Source organism: Conger conger, chromosome 11, assembly GCF_963514075.1.
Source record: "Conger conger chromosome 11, fConCon1.1, whole genome shotgun sequence".
Classification (NCBI taxonomy): domain Eukaryota; kingdom Metazoa; phylum Chordata; class Actinopteri; order Anguilliformes; family Congridae; genus Conger; species Conger conger.
Genome location: NC_083770.1, coordinates 44,378,396 through 44,405,834, shown reverse-complemented (window position 1 = coordinate 44,405,834; position 27,439 = coordinate 44,378,396). Strand labels below are relative to the sequence as shown.

The 27,439-nt window shown below is 41.5% G+C and overlaps 1 protein-coding gene across 3 annotated transcripts; it reads left to right on the top strand.

Moving 5' to 3' along the window:
• Positions 1-201: 201 nt before the first annotated feature.
• Positions 202-27,252, top strand: sfrp1a (secreted frizzled-related protein 1a). 3 transcript variants are annotated; one of them, XM_061260352.1, is made up of 4 exons: positions 202-214; positions 1,600-2,093; positions 9,760-9,840; positions 24,904-27,252. In XM_061260352.1, exons 2-4 carry the CDS (start codon positions 1,604-1,606, stop codon positions 25,224-25,226), a joined length of 894 nt encoding a protein of 297 aa, XP_061116336.1. In that variant the 5' UTR covers positions 202-214; positions 1,600-1,603; the 3' UTR covers positions 25,227-27,252. The 3 variants fall into 3 exon arrangements, with proteins under 3 accessions (XP_061116336.1, XP_061116335.1, XP_061116334.1); XM_061260351.1 differs by lacking the exon at positions 202-214 and adding an exon at positions 675-741; XM_061260350.1 differs by lacking the exon at positions 202-214 and having other exon boundaries at positions 1,283-2,093.
• Positions 27,253-27,439: the final 187 nt, after the last annotated feature.

Below are 27,439 nucleotides of genomic sequence, written 5' to 3'. Positions count from 1 at the left end.
CGATCAAATTAGTCAGGCCTAATTAAATCGACATAATTAAGATAGGCGTTTAAGCATCCTTCAATTAAAGATTATGGTATAATTTGCCGTCAACAGATTAATTACTTATAACCACCTCCTTTCAGGCAAACTCTCAACAACCCCCACTGATTTTCAAATTAGCACCCAAATTCTACATTTGAAAAAGATGTGGGAGTTGCAGTAATCTTATCAGGTTTGGCTGCCACTACCGCTTCTATAACATAATTAACACTTGATACAGTGCAAATCCATTTAAGTATCGGATGTGATGAGACAAATGCTTAAATTTATGAGACAAACTAAAACGTCACAAAATAGGTAACGTAGGTCTATGTAATATCGACGTTAGACAATTTACATCATGGAAGCTATCAATCTATTTAAGCAGTCGACATTCACAGTTTAGCCTACAAATCTTTATAAAAACGTCCACGAAACATATATAGCAGCACATTAAATATTTAAACACGGCTGTTGTGCACATTTTCTTTCAAGGCCGGCAACACTTAGGTTCTTCTGTACCTGCCTTTTCCAAGACCAAGTTATTTCCTTTTAGTTAGCAACATGAAATAAATCATGCCTGAAATAAATCATGCACTGTTTAATTCGAGCTACCCAGGGACCGCTATCGCTAGTTTATATAATCTGGAGTTCTGGATGAAATAAGGCATAATACAATGGCGCAGAGAATGCATAACGGGAGGACTTCACTTATCGATAGTAAGTTAACCTAGAATGAATTGTGTTCATTCTCCAGACAAATTGCTTGTTCGGTTTTCTCTTAGAAAATAGGCAACGCACGAACCAGGAACGCGCTTGGAATAAATACGCACTGCTTCGGTCAATTAGCTTTTAGTTTCGCTTTTAATTATTTGAACATGAACCAGGAAACTTTTCTTCGTCCATTGTATCATATTTGAATAAGCAAGTGAAAGTCGCGTACATGGTTGGTTAGTAGCCCTTTTCTCGGCATCGCTTGAACCTTGCTTCAGATAAAATGAATAATATATTTGAAAGTACCCAAGTCATATTTTCAGTCATTAGCTTAAGCGAAAAAACCGTATCCATTTTATTTTATAAAGAGAGTAAAGGTTTACGGCTCCAGTTGGAACAATCGGGGAAACTTTTTAAGAAGGGAGGAGAAATGAACGCTGGTGAGAGAGCGAAGCCTCGTATTACCGATTGGGTAATTGGGCACTTTGATTGACATCTGAGTGCCAAAAGGCATAGGCGCCTTCCGATTGGACAGGGCGCACTTTCACAAGCCCCTCTTGTTCTTCAGCAGCGCGTAGTCTCAGCAATGTTACCTTGGCAGTCGGTAGTGTGAGTCAGTGCAGCAGGCGAGTCCAGCATAGCGGCAACAGCGGCACTTAAACGGCAACCAAACCCGTAACTTGTAACTGGTGCAGCTTGGACCTTTATGCAGGAAGCTTTCTTTTCTCAGCAGTCAGGCAGGTTTCCTACAGACAAGCAAGAATCATCTATATACTCTGCATAGAAAAAAAGAAGAAGAAACCGTTCCTCCTTTACCTGACCTGTACTAACAATGAAGTGCTCTTTTCCCTTGCACTTCTGGAGGTTGATGCCCCTGGCTTTGACTGTGGCGCTGGTGACTGCGAGCCAGGCTTCCGAGTACGAGTACCTGAGCTGGAAGTCGGACCTCTACAACGGCGGACGCATCTACGGCAAGGCGCCCCAGTGCGTGGACATACCGGACGACCTGAAGCTCTGCCACAACGTGGGCTACAACCAGATGCTGCTGCCCAACCTGCTGGAGCACGAGACCATGGCCGAGGTCAAGCAGCAGGCGGGCAGCTGGGTGCCCCTGGTGCACAAGAACTGCCACCCGGGCACGCAGGTCTTCCTCTGCTCCCTCTTCGCCCCCGTGTGCCTGGAGCGGCCCATCTACCCCTGCCGCTGGCTGTGCGAGGCGGTGCGCGACGGCTGCACCCCCATCATGGAGGCGTTCGGCTTCCCCTGGCCCGAGATGCTCACCTGCAGCAAGTTCCCCCAGGACGACGTGTGCATCGCCATGAGCCACGCCAACACCACCGAGGCCACCAAGCCCACGGGTAAGACCGGCTACCCCCACCCGTCTCCTCTCACTCTCCTGCGCCAGTATGGGACAGATCGAATCCCCTCTGGCATCCGTGAATCACTGCCACAATCCACAAGTCTGGGTTAGCTCCTAATAGTATTTTCAGTCAAGTCATAGTTACTCACTCTTTTTTTTGTTTTCTAAATGGCTGTGTGGAATGTAGAGATCTATATATCGATTAATAAACCATCAATGTTCTCCTCATTACTGAGAATTCACTTTTTGGTATTGCAGTCTAACGTGAACTGGTATTCTTTCAATCATATGACCTGATGCAAATCTAGATGACTATAGTTTGGTGGAAGAGAGGCTATATAAAACCCATTTTTTCTGCTAGCTGTGTTTTATATTTTGATAGCTCTTGCATTATTTTTTTATCAAGATACTCTTAATCAGGACTAATGTAAAATTTATGTATTCTATTATAACGCATGCCAGTTTTGGGAATATTCAGTTTTCTATGGTCAATAATTAAATTATGACTGTGAAATTTGGTTTTGATAAATTAAGTACATGGGAAAAGTCCTTGGTTGTGTAGTTTCAAATTAGCTGTAAATATTGGTTGACATGGCTTTCAACTACAAACAGCCAGTGCCCTGGCTTTGTGTCAGTTTTAACACCTCGGTTTTCCAACAGAAGGCCGAATGTTATCTTGGCTACACCAGGCTGTTTGACTGTATATTACAGGAATTGTGAGAGTGAGGGAAGAGACCCTTTTGGAACAAGCTGTGCTATTGTTAAAAGGCAAAAGATCTCATTTCTGGCAAATCAGTATGCTTGCTTTTTAGTTGGGATTGGACTTTGAAATCAATTGGTTCTGGGATGAAATCATTGACCCAACTTAAATGAAAATTCCGTTAAATCATTTATTTCCTGAAACTGTTCTTTGTGGATTAATGTTTCAATAACATAGGTTGCCTGTTAAGAACTCTATTCTGTGCTTACTCGTAAAATAACATGGAAATATATTTTATATATATATATATATATATATATATATATATATATATTTTTTTTTGTTAAGATTAAACTTTCGTCAGAAATGAGTAGGCTTGTATTTGGGAAAACAGCTGGTAGCCATTCATTTAAAGGTGTTTGGTTTGCCTGCTGGGATGTTGTCCAAGTAAAAAAAATCTTTATCTCTTAATTTCTTTTTACAACCCATTATTTTGACACTAGCCATGTTGCTCTCTTGTTGCACATGGAAGCAGATGGCAAAAAGTGGAAATAAATGATTTGTAATTAATTTGCCATCAACATAATTTGCCGTGAACAGATTACTTACAGCAGATTTATTTAGAAAATCTCTACATGGGGAAAAGGAACAACAATGTTTTTGGCCAAAGCAACTCTAACACTGCTGAAGTCCAAATGACTTGGCTTTATCAGGTCTGGGAATGTAATGTGTTCTGAGTCAAGGCTGCAGAAATAACTCACTCCACAAAGCAGAGCCCCTGGTCTCAGCCCAGTTTCTCCTATATCTGATATTTCCTGGATAAACATATCCCAGTTGTAGTCTAAGCTGAATTGCCCCTCTCTTCTGTTTCCCCCCTCCCTAAGGATATCCCTTGTGACTAGAAATCTAGGTGTTTGGGGAGCACACTTTTTTATTTATTTATTTTTATTTTTCCTGTGTGTGTGTATCATAGTACCCTTTTGGAGGTTTAAGTTTAAAGCTGTGTGTCGTGTCTACAGCCAATGTGAAAGGATGCTTTAGAAATCTTCTCTGATGGCAAAGTAATCCTGTTTTGTATCTTGTTCCTGGGCTGTTTTTCATTTTGGAGACTACAGACCTGGCACAAATGCGTACTTCTCTAGGCATGCATTCTGCAGTTTTATGAAAGGTTACCCAAAGCTCTGTAGGGAAAGTACAAGTAGGTTATTTTGATCGTTCAAAAATTTAGTGGGAATTTCCATTTCCAAATCCTTATGACTTTATTCTAAATTCCTAGCAACAAAGTTAAAAGAATAAACCAAGTCCCTTGCATTTTATTGCAGCACTATTGTGGAAACATGGCATCACACGACTGATAGTATGCCTTGGGGGGGGGGGGGGAGTGATTGAGTGAATAAAAATGTGTAACCTGGCAGGAAATAATGTTAAACCACCTGCTAACATACAGTACATGGCCTTAAATTTCTCAATGCGATGGCAAACATTTCCAGAATTTGAGTGATTATTTTGAGTGATTTTCTCTGTTCGAATAGGAGCTTCTCTCGCAGTTGACATATAAAATTGATCGTGGCCTTTTGATTGGCCGGATGAAGGTCCAGCAGAACACTGGCTCTTTAAGGCCCGCGGCGCTCCCTCTCCGGTACCGAGCGGCCGCTAGCGTGTCCGGTAACCCTCCTGGGAGCGAGGCAGCTGCTTCGGACGGGCCCCGCTCGGAGACGGGGGTCCGGGACCACACAGAGTCCTGCAGGCCCTGGCTGACACCTGTTATCACGTGGTGTGAGCGCTTTCCCCTCGGAAAAAGAAATAAACCAGTCCGATCTGCACGGACCACAGTGCGAGTCTGGCGCAGAAACACAAGGCCTTGTTTTATCTCAGAAAGTATAAACGGCACGCTTCGCTGCTCTCCCACTCTGTACCTGATCCCTTCATTCACCCTTTATGGTGATTTAAGTGTACACTGGCATTTTTATCAGAAATCAGTAATATTTGAGGTGAGCCAGAGGCTTTTCTACAGTTAATGACAAGGGCCCACCATACATTATCCAGCCCCGGATATATTGGGAAGTTTGCATTTAAGTGTTACCACTTACCACTAAAATACCAGAATGTTTCTGTGTTCGCTCCCAGAAAAGACCTAAATCCCAGAAACATATATGAATATAATCTACATTGTTTGCTGTCATTTTTTGGGGGAATTGTATGCTTGATGTGCTGGTCTCTTTGGCCTTTGAATGATGAAGTAGTAACTCACCGGCATGGATTTAGATTTGTGATTTAAAAAGTTTGCAAAAATGGATCCTTTTAACAAATGGGTCTTACTTCTTATTTTAATCTAATCACCAAATAAAGAATTTACCACTTTACTTTTGTTTCAGGGAGCTTAACTTATACAAAACATTTGTCTATATTGACAATATCTTGTCACTGCTTGCTGAGAAGTAGTGCTTTGGTGATAATTTATGGTAAGTGGAGAGAGAGGTGAATTGGAAAATGTAATTCTTTTGAATTCTTCAGTTGCACCTGTTATCAAAGTTCTTTTCACCTGGGTGTAATTCCCACAGGCACTTGTTAATCGCACGTTACAGACACGACAGCAGCAATGCAAACAAACATGTTTCAGTAGAAATAACAATCACTAATTACACAAACATTTTTAATACATTCTACTGTATCTAACACTATGAACATTTTATGCATTAGCCTATAAATATGAGTGCAGATATATTGCTAACCTCTGTCGTTAAATAGTCTTATTAACACTTTGATGTATTCTTTATTTTTGTAATTTGTTAAGTAGACGCAAATAAACATCTGAATCCCTTAGTAGTGTGGAAGTGGTAAAAAGGGAAAGGCCCCGAAATCCTCCATCAATTAGGTAGGTTTTATAGACTTCATTAAAGTCCCTGGTTTCCGTGGTGACCGGGGCCACCTCCACACACAGTAGTGCCTGCCCTCATTATGACTCTGTCTGAGAGCTTCAGCCTGGCCTCCCCACTGCTCTACTTTACAATGGATACGCCCCCGTTCTGCCACCCAGCGACATTTCTGCTGCGTCCAGTATATTGAGGCAATCTACAACTTTTGTGGGCGATCGAAAGGTTCGTTATTTTTTTAGACAAAAACGTAACATTTCACTACTGTGCCTTAGTTGTAACAAAATGCATCGGGTATTAAATGTCCACTGAATTAAAATCTATATATAATCAGGCTAGGGTGATAATATAATTGGTTGGCTGATTTAAAAATATATATATATATATATATATATATTTCCAGATTCCCTGTCTCATGTAGCTGCACCACCCAAACTAATATAGGGAGCACTGCAGCACTATTAATACAATGGCCTGATAATCAGTTGCCATTATGCACAGTATAACACCATGTGCTACGGGAGAACTAGTGTCAATCGGAGAAGGGACCTATCTCTTGCTAAATACAGCTGATAACTCGTTGGAGCTCAGAGAATAGCTTGAAGGTGCTTGTGTTGTAGCAGCTTGAGGAACCGGTGCTGGCTTGTGTCCGCCCTACCATGGCAGGTAGTGGTGTCCAGAGGACTCCCAGGCATATTTGGCTAATGACAGCCCAGGTTCAAATTAATTGACCTTAAAATTAAAGTGGTTGACTCACCTGCCAAATACAAGATTTGACTCTCCATGCAGCTGCATGAGCTCACCAGTGCCATGGAACAACTGACACATGGTTTGATTTGTACAAAATCATAACCAGGGCTTGGATGTTCCAAGTGCTATCCATTACGCTATCAGGCAAATTGAATATAATTCCATTGAGTTTATGTTTGTGGGAGTTAATCTGGGTTCACTTGTTGTCCTGTACAGAGGGGTTCACTAGACGGTTTATTCAGCCGTAGACGTCTCCCTCTCCACAGGGCAGTGTTTTTATTTCAATCTGACCACGATTAATAGCTCCTACTTAAATGTATCAGGTACCAGCAAATGTGTGTGCACATGCTTGCCATCTATGGAACTATACATCTCATGGCGGTATACGCTGTACCACCCTCAACAGGAATGGGCTTGTGAGAAACCGTAAGAGAAGTGTACTAAAGTAAACGAATATTATTTTAATATGCTTGAATAATTATATTAACCTATCATTTATACAAAGGTTTACTGTTTAGCTTTGTAGCTTAAAGGAAACTAGAGACATGCTTACATATGTGTTTTTGAGAAACTTGAAAGAACTTGAACAGAAATCCTTTGTTTTTGCACAAGTGCACAATTAAAATAGATTATAGAAATCATGCAGTGGTTCTCTCCCTGTGTAAGCATGTGGTTTTGCATACTGCCTTGAGGTGTAAGGTAGTTGTCAGACCTCATAACTTATTTCACCACTCATGTTGTTATGCCTTGCTTGGAAAGCTAACCCCCCCGGGACTTTTGGGAAAAACACTTGGTTAATTTCATGTGCTACACTTTAGCACACAAGGGAGTTTTTTTCCATGCGTCTCCCAAGCAAATCTGCAAACTACTACTGCCACAGCTACCTGTATGTGTTTTTATAGAAAATCAGTTTTACCATTCTACAGGCTTGAGACACTGACCTGTTAGGTTTTACACGGTTGAGGGATTAAATGAGCCATTTGCTTTTGTAAAGCACAAACACTACCCACCCCCCTCCCCCATGTTGATGTAGATGTAGATGTAGATTTGAAGTGGACTTTTAAGAGCCCCATGCAATGATGAGTTTATTGCCCTGTTGACAATGCCCTGCAGCTCGTCCCACAAAGCAGAGACCCCCTACTGATGAGGCCTAGTTTAGGGCCGTTTGAGAAACCCCCTCTCTCCAGGGCTATGGGAAGCTCTGTGGCAGGGAGCAGGTATGGAGAGGGAAGAGGCCCTCTCTCCAGGGCTATGGGAAGCTCTGTGGCAGGGAGCAGGTATGGAGAGGGCCACTTCCCTCTCTCCAGGGCTATGGGAAGCTCTGTGGCAGGGAGCAGGTATGGAGAGGGAAGAGTCCCATGCATACTCTAGAATCCTGGAGAGAGAGAGAGAGGGAACACTAAGGGTCAGATGGAGGCAGGTGTTTTCTCACTTTCTCAGCTACCCTTGGAGTTTTGTCAGTCCAACGAGTTTGCTATTTATAGTATCCAACATTACATTTCTTCAACACCCAACACCTTAAAATGAAGGTTCCTGGGTTTTATCTTCTCCACATCATTTGCTTGAATTCTGGAAAGGTCTAGCATGCAAATATTACCCATTCATTATTTTCTTGGCTGCTCGTCGTTCTTTTAAATTTCTTAATGTCCATTAGCAAGCCTGCCCCTGGTACAATGGGAATTTGAGCACTGGCTTGGTTAGGTTCAGTGACATTAAGGACTTTATAGTATGAACACCACTTTTTTGTGATTCTAAAATTAGCTTTATTGTTCAATATACAGTCATTTTTGCTTCCTAACTATTTATTCTGCTATTTAATGGAAAAGGACATTGACTGACAGCTTGCAAGACAAGAAAGCACCACGGACACGGGGATTTCTGCAAAGAAGGTGTCTGTTTGGAGTACAGATATTGCCTTGAATTTTCCTTGGATGAAATCTGCATGAAGCAAGACTGTCCAATGCCACACATAGCTGCATTTTTTAAAACGGCACTGGGGCCATGTTGCAGACAGTGCTTATATGATTTATGGCCTATGGCCCAGGAGGGGTGGGAAGATAAAGCTAATTCTCTGTACCCCTTGGTTAATCTCGCATCATTTTCCTTCAGGTCATTATGTTAATCGTGACCTGTTGTAAAAGTATAGGGGGTAGGGTGAACATGAGGTCATGCAAAATCTCATCACTGAATTTATTAAAAATGAAGGGATTCCCATTGTAATACTAGCAAGTTTCAGCCCTGGCCTACAGCCATGAAGGATAGGGTAAAGACAATACTTTTTTTATTTTTTATATCATAGACCACACAATGTATCATAACAGCACAATATTTTTTACAACAGTGTTGGACATTTTGGATGTTGATGAACAACCGTTTTACTGAATTACTTACTGCTGTGTAGTGCCCATGATGGTGTTATATTTGATCCCTATCTCTAGTGCTGCCATTTCCTCGGTGCAGCCAGAGGTTTGAGCTCTGAATATGTTTCTGTTTTAATTGGAATTGTTTTCAATAACTTCTTGAGCAACGATTTCTCCGCAAGCTTATGAGCTTCAAGGTTGGTTATTGTGAGGCAAACAGGAAAGAGCTCTCCCAACAGTGGCCTCTGCTTTGTGCCTAGAGTCTTTGTTCCTCATAGCAACTGTCTCTGTAATACTACAACCTTATCTGCAAAGTTTAAATGGTGACTATTTTGCTATATTTGAATTATTAAAGGATGCATCATCTGCTGTTTACCGTCTAAGGTTAGATGAAAGTAGCCAAATGAGCGATCTCAGACTTTCTTGTTGGGTTGGAACCAGTTCAAAATTCACAGCCATGTTTTCTCAAACAAATATTTGTTTCAATGGCGACATAATTTGAAGGCATTTGACTGAATTTTTAGTGTGAGCAGATTATGCCCCTTTTCACTGGTGGAGAATGTCTTTGCTGCTCATTATATTCTACAGGTGCTGTTACAAACTTCACAGGGTAATAATGCTGCATGTGAAGTATGTCTTCAAGTTAAGAGCATTTTCATCTTTGTCTCCCTCTGAAAGGAGTCACTGCCATGCTGCCTATAATGTGCTAAACCCAACCAACCCAGGACTGTGTAGTGGACCACTGTGGATTATTACACTTGTATACCATTTCGTTTTCTAATGCAAACGGTCCTTTACAGGAGCTACAGCCTTAGCTTTCAATGAGCTATTCATTTTTTTATTTTTTATTCACACATTTGGAAGCTAAAAATATCCTTTCAATGAAAGGATTGAGTTGAATTTGTGTGTTCCCATAATTGAAACCAATGCCCCCGCAGCCGAAATCTCCATCTCCGCTAACAATGTCCCCCTCTCTTCCAGGCTACTCCCCCATCTGCCCTCCGTGTGACAACGAGATGAAAACCGACGCCATCCTGGAGCACATGTGTGCCAGCGAGTTCGGTAAGGCACTCCCCCGCTCCCCCATAAATCTACCGTTTCACCCCAGGGAACTTCTCCCTTACATTGTGCCTGTTCAGTGAGCGGCAGGCATTGCCGTTCGCCCTCCCACAGACATCGTTTCCACGTCTCGGTTTGACAAACTCATGGCCAAACCGCACAACCCCGGCCATTCAGCACACTCCAGAGTGGAACTGCGCACACCGCAGCGGAGGAAAAAAAACCCGCCGGACTCCTCATCGTTCTTCTTAACGCACGTCCTCAGAGTCTTAACTCGGGATGTGTAGTTGTCTGTTGATCTACGTCTCTTTGGCTGCATACATCCCTAACTCTGCATGCATGTTCAGGGGCGTCTGCTGGATCCACTGCTGTCTCTACCAGGGTCAGGTTAAATGGTAATACCCGTCACAATTACAAGTAATTGACACTGAGATGACAATTTTTTTCTGCCCTCTGTATATTTCTCCTGCATTTGTACTGATGAGTATGAAGAAGGCATATATGCTCAGTCGTATGTGGGTTGGGGGGGGGAGGCGTTGAGAATATACCTTGGTGGTCCTACTTCATGACTGAAGTCATTTTACTATTGCAGAATCCGCCAAAGCATGACTGTAAGCTGCTTACTTAAACGGCCTTTGATACATTAAAATGACATCTTTACACACACAGGAGGCTTATGTACATTCTTCAGCTTTTTGCCGTTACAGTAATGAGCTTGCTGCTTTATCCGTTTGCTGATACACAGAAGTTCTTTGATAATTGAAAGTTAGGTTTCTGTTAATCAGGCAATTTGTAACCCCCACCCTTCGCCAGTGAAAATCTAGGGGGATTAAAAGTGATTCCAAAGTCCTAATGAACCACCCTCTTTCAGAAAAAACAGGATTAAATCCAAGTCACATGGATGCAATAGCACTGACTTTTTAGCAAGCTGGTATCCCAGTGTGGATGGCCATGGAAAACCCCGAAAGGATATAAAAGCAAAACATTTGGGTGTGCATCCCCAAATGAACTGATGGGCACACTGCTTGATTTGACAGGAGAAAATGATTTTGATCTTTTGAAATGCGAATGCTGACATTGCCTAGATTTGCTGCAATCAAGTCCTGTTTCTCCAGACTGCCAGTTATTGGGTTTTGCCTGACCAGCTAGCGTGGGTTCTCAGAAAGAGAGAAGGATTTAGACATACTTTTTAAAAATCAAATTTTGAAATGTATATTTACATTTATTGAAACTGACTGCTGGTGTATAGGAGGGAAAAGCCAGCAGATGATTTGCCCATAACTTCTCAAAAACACATGTTATTGTGGATATAATTCTAGCCTACAAGTCGAAATTTTTGATATTCCAGGAACTGCAACGATCAGGGTACTGGTTTGGTGAAGGGGCTATTATTTTAAGACACCCTCATGGGCCAGGCAAACATGATGTGGGAACACAAAGGTCTGCCTTTGATTATGTGAGAATACACACGGCTCTGACAAGACCAGAATAGAGCATTTATCATGTCTGCCTTTACACAGTGCATATCGGGAGAGCTTCGCCATCTGAAGAAAAAGTAGCAATCCTTACTTTTCTGGCAGTATTTGTGAAAGGGAAGGGGGTTACATATGTGTTCAGGAATTCCTTCAGGTAAAATCATCATATTGAAGATTATTTGATAGCTTTTTGGTTGCTGGTTGTACGAATATGTAGTACTCCAGAAATAGAAGGTCTTTTGAAGTACTCTTATGATGGATAATCTGATTTGGGATCTACTAAATGGCAGTAGTAGCTTTGCACCAGATCTATTTCTTTATCTCGTCCCACGGATAGTCTAACACAAGGTTGATAAACGGATGCCTGTTGGTGTTTATACCGTCTAGAACTTGAAAACCTGCCAACCCCATGTGAATAGTATTTGCAGGCTGGTCTTCTGGTGAAGAAAGCCTTGCAGAGATTGCTAAACCCTGATCTTTGTAATCTTGTTGTGGTTTAAGCTCCCATTTGTGAAAGTTGCACTTCTTCCACTATAGATTCTGTAACTGTGTTTGTTGGGCTGTGAGAGGTAATGCCAGAGATTTCCTCAATTTGTCTGTCCGTTTTTTATTTTTTATTTTATCTTTATTTTTATTTTTTTTGCACCAGCCTGGCTATGGCATATAATGAGACCCTATATACTGGCATTATGCTTCATTTCTTCTGTAAGTTGGTTATTAGCAATTGGTACAATTTCTACTTGACCCTGGTGCATCGGCCATTTCCGCGGTGTAATATTTTAGTCCTCGTGGTATTTTTATTGGTTGGGTAATTATACATTGAGATTCTATGGCTTTGTTATTACAGCACTGTATAGGGACGCATCCTTCCTGCGTAAAGCTCCACAATGCTCTGAACTGTGTAACTATGGTGAACAACACCGTGCTTATTGGAAATGAATGCGGACGGGGCGCAGAGCGCAGTAATATCTAATCTTGTTGTCACAGCTGCCAGTGTCTGCCAGCGACGGTGGTTTTCAGAATTGACTCAAATGGCCTGACCTCACGAAGACAGATTTTATTCATTATAAACACACTGCCTTTGTTTTTGTTGTCCTTAGTCAGACGGGCTGTTTGTCTTTTGACGTGACGCTGTGTTGTGCCATTTTTTTCACTGTTGTGCACAACCGCAGTTTTTCCAGCAGCTGTTCCAGGCTGCTTGCAGGGGACACTTTAGCATTTGGCATTAGCGTCATCTGTAATTAAGATTGATACCGTCTGCGATTCCTTTTCATAATGCCTTTAATGCCTGGGATCTCAGATAATCCAGACGGCTTGAGTTTGCCTACTGAAAATGACGGTTGAGGCTGCTACTGCCTCCATCCTACCAGACAGAAAAGGAGCCCTTCGATGGTAGCTGCTAGCTAACACTTTACTCGGCCTCCATGGAGAAAGGCTGTTTACATTTGCTGAAGGCCACGCACTCAAGCCTCGGAGGGGTGTGGGTTTTTAAAGGAGTGTAGGTCACCAGCACTAGCAGCATTCAAATGTTAACACACACTGTTTTTGAAAGGCACTGATCTTAGGTCAATGCCTTATAGCAATGGCTGGCCCTGTATGCAATACTTTCAAATGTACAATGAGGCATTCTTTTTTTTCTTTCTAAATGACAACAGAGCAATGGTCTCTGTTTATCATTTTCAAGATGATTTTTTTAAACATAAAAGCGAGGGGAGATAATTCAATGTGGCCCCAGAGAATTTCCCTCCCCCCCATTTAAAGATATTGCACATTCTAGGAGATCTCCGCTTAAAGCAGGATAATCACCGGGTGCATGACTGTGGGTAATCTGAGGCTGTATGAGTCAGGTCTGCCTACTGCTGTTGCAACACCTGTTAAATAAACCTAGAAAAGAGGGTAATTTCTAATGGCACAGATCAAAAGAGATCAGTTTGAAGGAAAGTTTAGTTTGTAGCCAAACCACAGTTATTGAACATTCGGTAATAAAACAACCTTTAGTAAAATGTGGCAAACCCTTTTACATATGCATGCCACATCGAGAGGAATGACTCTCGACTTACGCTTATACCTGTATTATACTTGGCTGTTTACATCCATTGTGTTTTAAACTGTGTTAATGTTTGGTGAAGAAGTGTGCCCTGGAGTTGCCCTGCCTACGTGCTCCTTTAGCTGTGTATCTGACGAGACGCAACGGAGCTGTGTACCGTGCTGCATCTGTACAGGGTCGGCTGAAAGAAAAGGCTTTGCTGTGTTCTGTGCACATCGCAAAGGCCAATGAATAGTGAAAGCTATTATGACGAGATTTATTCCCCGAGGGCCAGCTGTCCCACAGAACAGGGTCTGTTTTTCTTTGGTCCAGGTTTCCCCCTCTAATCAATTCAACTTTCATTGCGCAAGGGATTTTTAATCAAACACCATTAGCTCTGGATATTGGCAAGGGGCTATTGCGGGAGTCAAATGGTAAAATAAAGCAAAAGAGTAATTTATGGTAATGGCCTGCATCCCGTGATATGCTTTAAATTATCGACCAAAGGTTACGATACCAATTTGAATGGCTGCCCCGGTGGATTTTGAAGTGTTTACTTATGGCCTTTTTGCTCAGCCAGCCAGGAATGTCATGGGATAGTCATGCGATGTAATGATTTAAAAACGCTTAAAGGTTTTACCGCAACAACTGCCGTTTTTTGTCTGCAAAAATTGGTAAACCCTGCGAAAGCTTGGTTTCTCCGATCAGATGCATGCTGCAGTTCTGACTCAACCCCTGAGACTGGCTTTCTGTCATACAGGTGGGTCTAACCTGGTATTGCATACTAGAGAGTTTGTGTAAGGCCAGTAAAAACAAAAACACCTCAAGAAAGCTCAGCAGCTTGTGGTGAGCTAGTCCAAAACCAGGTGCAGGAGGGGTAAGCAGCTCAGCCAATCTCAGGTTGCCTCCCTAGTTCCCTATGGCAGGTGTGATCTTGAGTGGAGCTGCTGCAGCAAAAGAAGGAGAAAAAGCGCTATAGATGCATGCGTACGTACACCTAAAAAAGTAGCCTTACAAAGTCTTCTGGAAATGGGATTTTGCGACATCTTCTGCTTTTAATTATTTAATTGGTTCAGTCAGTCTTGATCTGACATTTGTCTCAGTGCCGGCTACAGCTGCAGACCGCAAGTGTATGTTAAAGATTATGCCGTGCTCAAGTACAGGAGTGAACCAGCGTAGTTTATAGAGCTGTCAGAAATCTAAAATGGAGGTTTGAACAAAAACGAGCATGCAGACCGGCGTTATGCAGGCCTGCTTTAGTACAAGGATAATCCACAATGGCTTCGCCATCTCGTGTAGTTCAGATTCTTTACACAACCATTGTTTTGTAGATGATTTCTATCTTTTGTGAACACAGATTTATTTAGGTGATGTAAGCAAGTTCTGGTAATATCTGTGGGGATTTGGCAGGAATATCCGGAAGAGATTCCAGCTGAACATTTGATTTCGTGTTTCATGAGTTCAAAGCACCTTAGTGACGGCAAACGAGTGGAGAAAATTAAAACACAGAAGAAGAAACAGACAAGAACAGACCTGATAGCCAAAAGAAAGATGGAGTTAAAAACAGAAACCATCAACAAACAAGAAGAAGCAAATCTGAAGATTATGCCGCACAGATGTGAGACATGAGGCTTGAGTATGAGGCTAATTAGCAGTGAAACAGTCAGAGATGTGGCAAGGCTCATAGGCTTTGGTGTCTGACAGCCAGTTTACATTGCTGACACTGTCTGCCAGTTCCAGTGTCTGTGAAAGTGTGTTGAAAGACTGCTTTCCCACAAGTTGGCACAGCGGGAGGAGTGTTGACGGTGCGCTGCCAGGCTGAATTAGAGTACCTACGGGTGCCCCTCGTGGCATCGCATTGGCATGCCGTTGACCGACGAGGCGGTCCGCAGGGAAGCGCGCTGACGTTAACGCACCGCTTCCCCCCCTCCCCCCTGCAACCACACACTGCCAGCCCCGCTGCCTGTAAGGAGGGCTCCGGGTCGTCCGCTTCGGTTACAAGACTGGCAGGATTAGGCACCGAGACTCGGTTACGTCTGCTTTGTGATACGCGATGCGCCTTTCAGCGTACAAACCCCCCTAAATTGAATCCAGGGCCGACCAATGTCATGCTCATTGTTTTCGCCTTGGCGCGGCTCCAGTGTCGCTGAATGAGGTTGTTGTTTAACCCGAGACTGTTCAGAAGCCGGAGTCTCAGACATCAAGTGCATACCATCCCGTGCAATAAAGTGTCAGAATCGTCCCAGCTCCAGGCTCGGGGCAGAGATGCTTGTGTGGACTTCCCTCAGAGTTGATTATTGGCTCTTTGAATCTGAAATGGTTCTGAAAGCGAAATGATGTTCTGTGGTTCCTCCACCGCGCAACCTTAAAGTTGTAGATTTTCCACTGAACATTCGCATATGTCTGATGCTATTCATAATAGGCTGGCAGAAAGGAATTGGCCCATCAATACAGGCCAAAATGACCTTTCAGTAGACAAAAAACATGTTGACATAATTGCTTATAATCGGAGGTTTTAGGCTCAGCTGGCCTAACCGCTAATAATCAGAGGTTTTAGGCTCAGCTAGTCTCCTATGGAAATGTAACCAGTAAATAAAATGATGAAACGCCCTGACATGCCTGATCTCCTCCAGTGGGCTCAGCTTCCCTCTGTTTAGCGACACCTATCAGTGCTAATTTGAACAGCTCTTCCTCTGACCATTTGGTAGTGTTCCCACTTCTTCAGAAGACCCCCCGATGCCAAACAATCCTCTTCCTTATTTAGGTCACGAGGGTCATTGTACTTTGCACAAAATGGTGGCGTAACATAGCTGTGAGGGGAAATTGTCTTCGATTGCGGATTCCGATGTCCTTGATCATTTCCCGTCCTGAACTGCCTTTTGTAAATAAAATTTGAAAACATGTTTGTTGCACCGCAAAAGCGTGTCTGCCTAATGAATAAGTGTTAATGATGACGATGGTGATGAACAGGCACATTTTACAAGTTTACAAAACACATGGCCCGAGTTTGGCCTCGGTGGACCGGCAGTAACAGACAACCGCACTGTTTCAAAGGAGGAGTGTCGCTGAACTTTCTCGGGATGAGAAGTGCTGGGAAGCTTAATGGTGAGAAATGAAGGGGCTTTCTTTGGATTTCCAGATGTCGGCAGTCTCTTTGGTAAATAAACACGCTTTAGAGGCCAATGGGCAGCTGGTGAAGGCCCGCGGCTGGGGTTTGGCGCTGAGCGGGAGGGCGTGCGAGGCTAGACGAAGGTAATGAATCTTCCCGTTCTCCAAACCCCGCCTCGACTCAGCTGTCACCGAACGCCATCGTGACCCTCCCCCGCAGTTGACCCTGTTGGTGTGAATGACAGCTGCCCGTTTTATTTGTTTATTTGTTTAGCTGTTATTTTTTCAGACGAGAAGGACCGGGGAGTAGGCATGCGCAGGGAGATGCTGAGGAGGCAGTGAACCGTGTCCGTTGCAAGTTCAAGTCATTATCGTTAATAAGACGCTTAATGGACTTTTTTTAAATCTCATTTTGGACAAGAAATTTAATTAGATTGACTCCCTTCATTATATAGCATGATTAGAAGCCATTGAAGATATTTGAAGATGTTCCATGTGTAGATAGATATTATGCTGTATATGTGTTTAGTGATGCATAATGAATGAGGGGGTATCAATCAGTATTATTATTTTATCCAAAAACACTTTTATTGGTGCCAATTGACACTTTTATCGGTTAATTTTGTGGTTCAGATAAAATGGCCACATCAGTTGAAATGCTGCCATATTCATCTGAGCCCCAAGTCTCTTCTTCTTAACTCCATGGCATTAAATTGTAGTTATGACATAAAATTGGACATATAATACCATAAAACAGGAGTTAGGAAATATGAGTCGTCTTTCATTTCTGGAAATTTTATTGCATAACAGTTGGAGTGGATTTTTTAAATCTAGATACAGGAATGAACTGCTTCTTAAGTGCTTTAAATTTGATTACGCACTGGCACAAACATTCCGGCAGCATCTTTGAGCTCTACAGTGGGTCACGTTGAGGTTTCAATAACTGGGATGACTTAACGTAAATCTCTCTGGACTTTCCATAAATGTTCCTCAAATATTTATGCCGTGAAATACTTTCCACCTTTGTGTGGTCTGACTTATCAGAGGAATGGTCATCTCTGACCCTTTGTACTTTCTACAGGGCTTCTCAAAGGCAGTGGCCTATGTCTACCAAGAGAAACACCTACAAGCAGTCCTGTTTAATGCATGATGATTTTATTCATCTTCAGCCTAAGACATAAACATGACCAACATAACAAAGTACACTCAACCTTGTGATTTGTGTTCAGTTTAATGCTCTTATGTCTTACCATTGTCATACTGTAAGTAATGGTTAGTCTCTTGCAATGTATGCCTGTAGCGTAGTGGTTAAGGTACATGACTGGGACACGCAAGGTTGGTGATTCGATCCCCGGTGTAGCCACAATAAGACATGCACAGCTGTTCGGCCCTTGAGCAAGCCCTTAACCCTGCATTGCTCCAGGGGAGGATTGTCTCCTGCTTAATCTAATCAACTGTACGTCACTCTTGATAAGAGTGTCTGCCAAATGCCATTAATGTAATGTAAAATGTGATTGTATCTCTGGTGCTGATAGTACCAAAGAAGCAGACTATGGCTGAAGTAAGGACATTTTCTACTTTCTAATGTATGACGTGGAGTTGTCCGGTCTCTGTCATTAAAGTCCTATGCCTCGAGATTGATTATGAAGTACATGTGTAGACTGGCGCATTGGCATAGCCGTATGCACAGTGAATGATTGGAGATATAGGCAGTCTTTCAAGGTTTGGAAGTGCCATCTAGTCTGCTTAGGAGGCAGTCATAGCAAAAACAACTCATGATCTGTCTTTTATTAATAAAACGGCAGAGCATGCTGCTTTGCATGAGCAGGCAGGGAAGGCGTTTTTTGCGTAAGATTTAGTCTACTTTGTACCATGGAGCTGGGACGTGGAAAAACATACAAGTATTTTCTGTTTGAACTTATGAATAATTGTTTCCTCCCAGTCATTTTTGGTCGTGACTTTCCCAGGCAAGTTCATCTTGATAAAATGCATCGGCATATTTCCTCAAAGCAAGACGGCTGTTGATTTATTGTAGTTAAATAAAGCAAACTGGCACAAGAACAAATACATATTTTAAAGTACACTGGTTCATAGCAACATTTTCAATGTTGGAATGTGATTGAGTTACAAAATTGTTTATCTTTATACATATTTGGATAACTATTATTTGGACTGCAACAATGTTTTTAATAGTAATATTTTAAAATATATATTCCATTACTTTCATGTTGGCATTCATTTAACAGGCAATCCACATAAACTAAATCTCACCTAAACTCATTACATTATGTGCATATCTTGTATGTAATACATAAGCTTTACAATAAGGATACCTACAGTACAGTACCATCATAAGTAGTGAGCACTGGTCACGTGGAATAAAAGCGTATGTCATTTGTGTAAATAATTAATGGACTGTTTAAGAGCAAACTGACTGAGGTAAATTAACGATGTAGAGCTACAAGAACAGCCATTAGTTTGGTTTTAGATAATCTGCTCTTTTTCCCCCCCAGTCATGGGGATGGCTTTGGGGTTTGCCATTTGTAGCCTCAGAGAAGAAAATGGCTGCAGTACTGCTGGTGGGATGTGGTGTTTGAGGAATATTTCTGATTCGGTGGGCGATTGCTTACATACTTCACTGTCTCACAGAATTCCTGATGATTGGATGACTCCAGTGTCTGGGTCATAGCGCTCTGAAAGGACAAGATAAAGTTCATAATGCGTAAAACTCCATGCCACCATCACATACGAAAACATTTTAACGCATTAGTTTGGGTTCATTGTCTTGCAGTTTCATAACAAGTGAGCGCGCCCCCCCCCCCCCCCCCCCCCCCCCCCCCCCCACTGGATGCCTGCATATTTTAGTTGGCTGACGCTTTTGCAATCAACAGTGCCAAGCAAAAGTAGCAGCCCTGCTCTGGCCTGTGATTTCCTAGCTGCCGTGGGTCATCCTGGGAGACGGGCTTAATGTTTGCTAATGGTTCCCCTCCTCGAACCCCTCCTGCTGTGTTTACGAGTCCTGTCTCGCATTCTGAAACGTGAGAGGAAAGACAGGTCGTGGGGTCTGGGTCAAGGGTCGAAGCCTAGCTGTCCACAGGCTTAGTGGCAGTCGGAAGGGGGAAGTGATGCCATGATATGTAAACCCCGCTCTATAAATGGAAGCTTCCCTGGTCTGTTTTCAGTCCTCCGGCTTCAGTAACCAGTATGCAGTAACCAACTACAAATGTATATTTTTGAGCACATACCATTAATGCACATGAAACGTGAAGACCCCATTGTCGGCATTGATTTAAGAGAGCAGTAATACACCAAGAATGAAAGGGTTACAGGGTACAGAACAGCATGTGGACTAACCAAATATTTACAGGAGCTGTCGGGAGTGATGAAATAGCCTAATTTCTGGAAATGGAGGCCTGTTTTTTGCCTGCTCATTTGGGTGTTCTGAGTTCATCGCCACTTTGACTTTTGTTAAGTTTACATACCCCTAGCACTGAATAATAACAATAAAGATAATAAGAATTAATAATCATGGTAAATTTTGGTCAAAAAACAAAAACAAAACAGTTTTGTGTCAGACTGCTGCGGGTTTGAATTATACTGGTTTATCTATTTCAGAATGGTACAGGAAGGCTGAAGGCTGTAGAATTACTTTTACTTATCAGATTCAGCAAAAAATGTATCAGGAACATTGTTTGACCTGTATCTGCACAGTTTCTCTCCCAGGACATGGACTAGTTTCCTCTCTGCCATTTGTGCCAAGACATCTGTTCAAATGAAAACTAAAAAATTGAATAATTTTGATATCTTTGGAATTCATATAAAACATGTAAATATGATTGTCGGAGTACAGATTTCCCCCCCAGCACATCCTCTGTTCCCCCTTCATGGGGGATAAAGAAAATAATTTGTAATATGGTAAACTAAATTTAGGAAAGGGAGTTCAGTGCTTCAATCTACATAGCAGGTAGCTTCCACTATAGGAGATGAATGCTTGTGCTATGTTGCCTCAGCTGTTATGTGGCCTGGGAGACTCATAGTGATTTGTGTGGCTTCTAATCAAATATGAACTTTGATATTGAGCATCCCCATGCTCTCAGCCACTATTGTAGGGTCTGCATACGTACTCTGAAACTTGCACCGTTGCACGTGCTTAAACCTGAGAGTTTGAGTCTGACCATTACTTTCGTCATAAACAAACCTTTAATCTGTCGAACGCTGACACGGGTGTGGGTTATTTGTCTCATTTGTTCCACCTGGCCGGACAGACCCAGAGTTATGCTCCTTGCTCTTTTCCAGCTGTGATGACATTCTGCTCTACATTAGCCCAAGCACTTTGACAACTGTACTACACGCCAGTAGACTGTGATTAAGTGCCACAAATGAAAGGCAATTAAACCGTAATATGCAGTAATTGTGATTGCCATATTAATTTGTCAGAGGTCTTAATTTAGTAGAAATACAGAGTGCTGCTTTGTTCTCAGCTGGGCAGTGTACACACGTGGTGTTCCTGCTGAGGTGGTGCTGAGCAAAGCTAAGGGGCTGTGCAGCAGGCCTTATTAGAATCATTCCCCTGAGTCACTGCTGAGAAATAAATCAAAATGATAATTACAGCTTAATCACTGGCATCAGAAGCAAAACTCATCTCTGCATGTGCTAGTTTTAGAGGCCCACTTGGTACAGTGTACTCCACACTGTGCAGGGATTGCACTCGCAAACTCGGAGTGTAAGGCGAGGCTGGGGCATCGTTAAAACTGGCTTGAACAACACTTAAAACTTTTAACAAGACCAAGAGGCTGTGGGGATTGGCTGGAGTCACTGTGACACATTGGTTAAAATTTAAAAAACTGCTCATTTTGATTCCGTTTAGCGGTAAGCGGATTCCTCCCGCGGAGCAGTGGAGTGGGATAAAGGCTCTAATCTCTGCCATGTGCACGGCTAATGCCTACAAAACTTTGGCTGTTTTCTGCCCCTTTCATTAGCATGTGTGAAGATGGTTGTGCAAGAAGCAGAGGGCTGGACTCTAGTTAAAGCCTTTGGTGCTGGGCTGTGTTTGCATTTCCAACAGCCTCATTAATTCAGAGGGTCAGCATGCCTTTTGACAGTTCCTTTGGCCCCGCCCATGTGCCATACTAGCAAACAATGACACGGGACCTGATCTTAAGCCAGTTGTTGCATTGCAAATCTTAAAGGTGTCAAACTTCGTTTTTTAGAATCATCTTGACAGTTCATTTGAGAGAATTGTGGTCACCACAATTAAAAATTTAAATATATTGTGTGTGTGGAGGCTTCTCCAGAGTGAATTCTACCAAACAAATGTGAAGCATTTCTGTGTGTTAATACATTATGAAAATGCAAGACAGTGGAAAACTAACTTACTTCCACAGTAACATAGAATACAATACAGAGCTAATTAGATGAGTGAGAGAGAATGGAGTAAAGCAGGATTTCAATTGTCATATACATGAAAAGAAAAAATCGGCTGCAGTTTCCATGGTTTTCAGATATTCCCTCCCTGTACCACAGAGATTACTAGGAATAGTTCAATGGGTCATGGGAAGGATTTGATTTGCTGTGTTGTTGGCTTGCTGATGGTAGCTGTAGCCTGATCACGCTTAATAAGGATAATTGGCACCAAATCTGATTTCCAGTGCCTATCTTTTTCCAGGCTCTTTTGTAATAAAGGAATTAACTGGAGCAAAACTCCCTGCAAGGTGACGAACGTCTCTAGTTCACAGGAGGGTCAGCAATCTGGGTAGAAGTGACCAAGAGTATATTATTTTTCTCTGTATACCTCTGTTTCTCATTATGAGAGAGGGCCTACTTTTCTGCAGAGGTTGAGGCTCATAGGGCCAACTCACACCTTCTTTTGTGAAGGAAGGGACATGAACCAGCAGATTAGGAGGTTAAATAGAGTTTAGTAAAAGATCAGGCAGATTACTGCAACTCGGAGGGAGAGTGAGGGCGAGATTTGGAGAGAGATGAAAGCAGGAGATCAAGAGATCGGTAAGAGATTTTCCACGGTGGGATTTGAGGATTGGACCACATATTGAGAGACTATTAAGTGACAACACCTTCACTCTTATGGTTTTAAGCGTAAAAGCACTGACCTATGAATATGAGGAAGAAGATGTAACACGGAATGGCTCCCCTGTCAGTAATCAGCCGCAATCTTGTCTCATTTTCCATCACTCAAGTTTCAAACCTCTACCAAGTTAACTCTGGCAAGTGAGAAAGGTGGTTTTCAACAATCGAAGTTTGGGTCAGATGATCTCTGGTGGGGAAACTGCATTGTGCAGTATGAAATTGAGACTTTCTTGCATTATGAAAAGAGGGTTGATGGTGGGGAGGTTTCCTGTGTGGCCTGTGTGCGGAGCCCTCTCTGCTCCTTAGTCCTGTCAGTGTGTGCTAGAACAGAGCCCTGTGTCTTTGGGATTAGAACAGAACCTGAGAGAGTGAAGCCGATATTGAATGCCTGGACTCCCTCTTTCTCTCTGGCCTTCCCCTCAGTCTAATCTTTCCACAGGCCTTTGTGGAGCTGTCCGCATGGGCCTCGCCACTGATACCCCTTGCAATCTAACCCCTTTGCCGTTCCACCTGAGGAACACTGGCCTTTGCCGCGTAGGATTATGTGACTTAATTGTATTCTAATCTGAACGTACCTCAGGGTAACCTTACTGCACTCACTGATGGACTGCATTGTCAATATGAAGCCAAATGGAACACACAGGTATAAATAGTTTATCAGCTTTAGCATATACTGTTTGTAACATTATAACTGCTTCATTAAATCCAAGAATGTGAAAGGTGAAATCACAGCAAAGGTGAACTGTATAATAATTCACCGTTTCCTACATTTGGCCTCAATGACAAAAAGGAGGTTTCGCACTAAAAAAAAAATGAGTGGTTGTTTTTTTTTTTTTTTTTTTTTCTTCTTCTTTTGGTTGACTTCGAAAGCATGCAAGATCATGTTTTTTTTTTTTATGGAGAACAGAAAATAACAAACATTCTCTAGAATGCTTCTCTTATTTCAGATAAACTAGTACAGCATCAGGAAATGATAAAATTGCAAGGACAAGTCAACTATTTATTTACATGCCTGCAGTCAATATTGTAATAGGTTAGGAAAAACTATTTGGAGGTCGCCCTTTGGCAGTGTATAAAAAATTAAATGTAATTTAAGCTGCATAGTTATTATGATTAAATTGGCTTATTTCAACCATGAGTGAGTATGGTCTGTGTTGTGGAGAAGTGAGTCGGCCGCATTGATCTGATACATGCCGTGGGAGAAGTTTTATTTATTTAGTTTTTATTTGTCATGAAATTCCTGCTAAATCAAAGCAAGTCATTTCATTCTTAAACATTTGGGGCAGTTTTAGCTATTTGAATCTCATTCATTTTTATTGGCTCAAAAAAAAAAAAAAAGCCATCTGCATTTTCACTTTCTTTGGTCTTTTACACAGCATAATGCCATTTGCCTATTTGTTTGTTATTAATTGTACATAGAGTGGTTGTATTGATAACGGCTGCTAGTTTGCAGTGAGGACCTTGAGATGATTGGAAGTTTATAGTCCGCATGTCAGACTGGTGTCTGTCGGCTTTTTCGGGTCTGCCATCAGATTTTTTCCATATGCAAACATCCCCAGACCATTTGGAGTTTTTTTTTGGAGGATCCCTTTGTTTGGTTTTGCCCTCCAGGGCTCTCAGACAGCTCCATGTTTGTGACCCTATCATCTTACCAGCACAATGAGTCATCTGCCTGTGAGCGTTGCTCAGTAGAAGAAACGGCTAAAACTGCCAGTTTTGATAATGGTTCCTTTTGTTGTTTTTCGCTAAAATGAGATTTTTAGGGACTTTGGGACAGCATGTTCATTCTTAATGGACAATTGATATTCATTCTTGCCTGTATAATTCAGTAGTTTACAGTACAGTAGACACAAGAATGTTTCTGATTTTCAAATCGCTAAAAATAGCCATTGTTGAAGTTGTCCAATCTGACCAGAAAGTTCTAATTTCAGCGCTCCATACACTGATTCTATTGCCACTAAATGAATGTTTTCAATTATAATTCCATGTTCTTTCTGTCTGCTCTGCCTAAGAAAATATCTTTTTGCAATATATGCTGTTCTCGTCAGGATCTGAAGCTCACACCGGGCCTTATTAGCCAAGGTTGAAGGCCGCATTTCCAGTGAAAAAATTATGGCAGCAATTTGTCAAGTTGAGTCAAATTCAATGAATCATATAAACCTACATGTCATTTTGAAGCAAAATGGCCTAGTGCCCATGCAGAGCTTCAGTGAAGACATTTACTGTGTGTTGGGTATGTTTTTACCCCACAGCACTAACACTGTGGTGTACACCTATAGAAATCCATCTTGACAACCAGTTTACGAGGTTCACCGTGCCTTCGTTTCTGATCTGGCTGCTAACGTTCCTTCTCCGTCCCATCTATTTCCGCAGCCATCAAGACTAAGATCAAGGACGTGCGGAGGGAGAACTCTGACCGCAAGGTGACCCTGCAGAAGAAGAAGAAGACCCTGAAGTTGGGGAACCTGAAGAAGAAGGACCTGAAGAAGCTGGTGCTCTACCTGAAGAACGGAGCCGACTGCCCCTGCGCGCAGCTGGACAACCTGGGGAACGCCTACCTGATCATGGGCCGCAAAGTCGACAAGCAGTACCTCCTCACTGGAATCCACAAGTGGGACAAGTCCAGCAGGGAGTTCAAAAAGGCCATGAAGAAACTTAGAAGCCACAAGTGCCCAGCCTTTGAGACTGTCTTCTAATCATCAGCTCTTCTTGCATCTCAAGATACTTAAGAACTTGCACAACCAAACAACCCAAAACTGTCCTTTTTGTCATTTTCTTTTTTTTTATATATATATAAAAAAATATATATACAAATTTACCCTTTGTAGTGAATGGCCCTACTTGTCTTATTTTAATTCCGTTCCTTTCCTTTATGAGTGACAGTATCTATCTTTGTTATGTACGCATGTATGTGGCAGTGTTTGTACTGAAGTGCCCGTGTCTCTCAAGAAGTTGTGGTTGAAATGGAACCACGGTGAGAGCAAACCTGTCCAGTCTGTGTATGTGTAGTAAGCTTTCATAGAACAATCAACCCATAATATACCAAATTCAGCTTTATTTGATTAATAGGTCATCTTTTCACTTTCAATATGCATCTATGATCTTAGAATTTGGGTTTCATCTTTCATAGAGTCATAAAGTCTTCAATGTCAGTGGTCATTGTCAAGGGCATCATTGTAGAATTTATTTAACTAAAATTTCTACTTTTACACAATTACCTGTGTTCAGAAATGACACTGGCACAAAGATTAATCGATCATTACGTTTTAGGTTTATGATTGCCTCTTTTATAGTAACGCTTGTTTTATAATTTGTTTAAAAATTTCAAAGCCATTTGATTTAGTATAAATATCACACCCACATTTAAACTGTTAAAATAATTTTATCAAAATGGTACATATGGTACAACACTGGCACCTCCTATTGTTGGTAATATTTTTAGCTTTAAAAGCCTTGCTACAAAGAGAGGTATAGGTGTTGGCATTTATTAACTTGCTTTCCTTACTTTTACAGAACTACATTTTGCTTTCTCATGATTACATTTCTATATGAAATCTTTCATTCACCTTGGTTAGAGCAGTCGTTTCACTTTTCTCTTTTTGTTGTAATATTGGCAATTTGTATGTTTGTTTTAAATTGCTTGGCAATACTGTGAAACACTGTTAAACATTTCAGCTGCAGCAACATATATCCTTGTTTGGTTCAAACATTTCCCATCATCACCATGACAATGTTAGAAATGTCTTGTTCTAATACAAACTATTACACTTTTATTCTCTTTGTACATAAATAGTTTGTCTGTAACAATCATTGATTTATTCAATAGGAAATGGTAACAAATTGAAACCAAAAAACAGACATCCTTGTGATGGAGCTCTTGAATACTCAAAAGAATATTGTTTAATATTGTGTAGTATTGTAGAAATCGCTCTAACACTAGCAGGACTAGAATACGAAAGAAGAAATGTTGGACAGAAAAGGAGGCTAAAGAGGCCATCATTTACTCATTTATTTTACTATAAATCTGGGTCGTCCGCCATGTCTCAGTTGTCTGTAATGGCTCAGTTTATTAAATGGCACCCTTAACAAGTTAATACAATTTTTCCACATCTCAAGTCCAGAAATGTGCACCTCGATAATGTCACACTGAATTCACTCAGTAACTGCATGCTGTACTGTAGGCTACTGATTAGGTTCTCCAATAACTTTCAGTGTAGTTAAGGTTTGAGATTGTCATTTAAATCCTGACCGCTGAAGTGGCTAGCTGTATGACTTCACATTTTTGTTGTATAGATGCAACTATTTTGTCTTGAGTATTGATTTTGTGACTTTTATTGGCATTGGCTTACTGATCTACAAAGATGTACAATGTGCCAAACGCCTTACATTGTCTTTTTATTTCATGTCCTTAAGGAATAGTGGATTGGATTGAATGGTATTTCCATGTATTTGTGTGTATTAATGCATTTGACCAAAGTTTCCTTGACTTCAGTGTAGAGTCAGATCTAAAGTTTCAAAGTTCACTGAACTTTTTGGAACTGCATGGCACCCCATTTCATCGTAAGACTAAAAATGATTTATGATTAATGTATAATGTTTTGTTTATAAATATATTGGCTTATCGGAGCACTATCAGGTTAAATTGACAGTGAATTTGAACATTTTTGCCAGCTGTTATGTACATAAAATTTAACACAAATATAAAAGAAAATGATGAAAAAAGTGTGGATCTTTTCATTTCCCTTTAGCATCTTGCTGATGAAATGTAGATATGGGCTATTTGTCTGTTCACACTGTCATATTAATAAGATAGACCAATCTGTCAGTTAAGCAATCCACATTGAATTTTGTTGTTCTTAATAGGCCTTGATTCTTAAAAATGCAGTCATAACATTGCTATAATTACTTT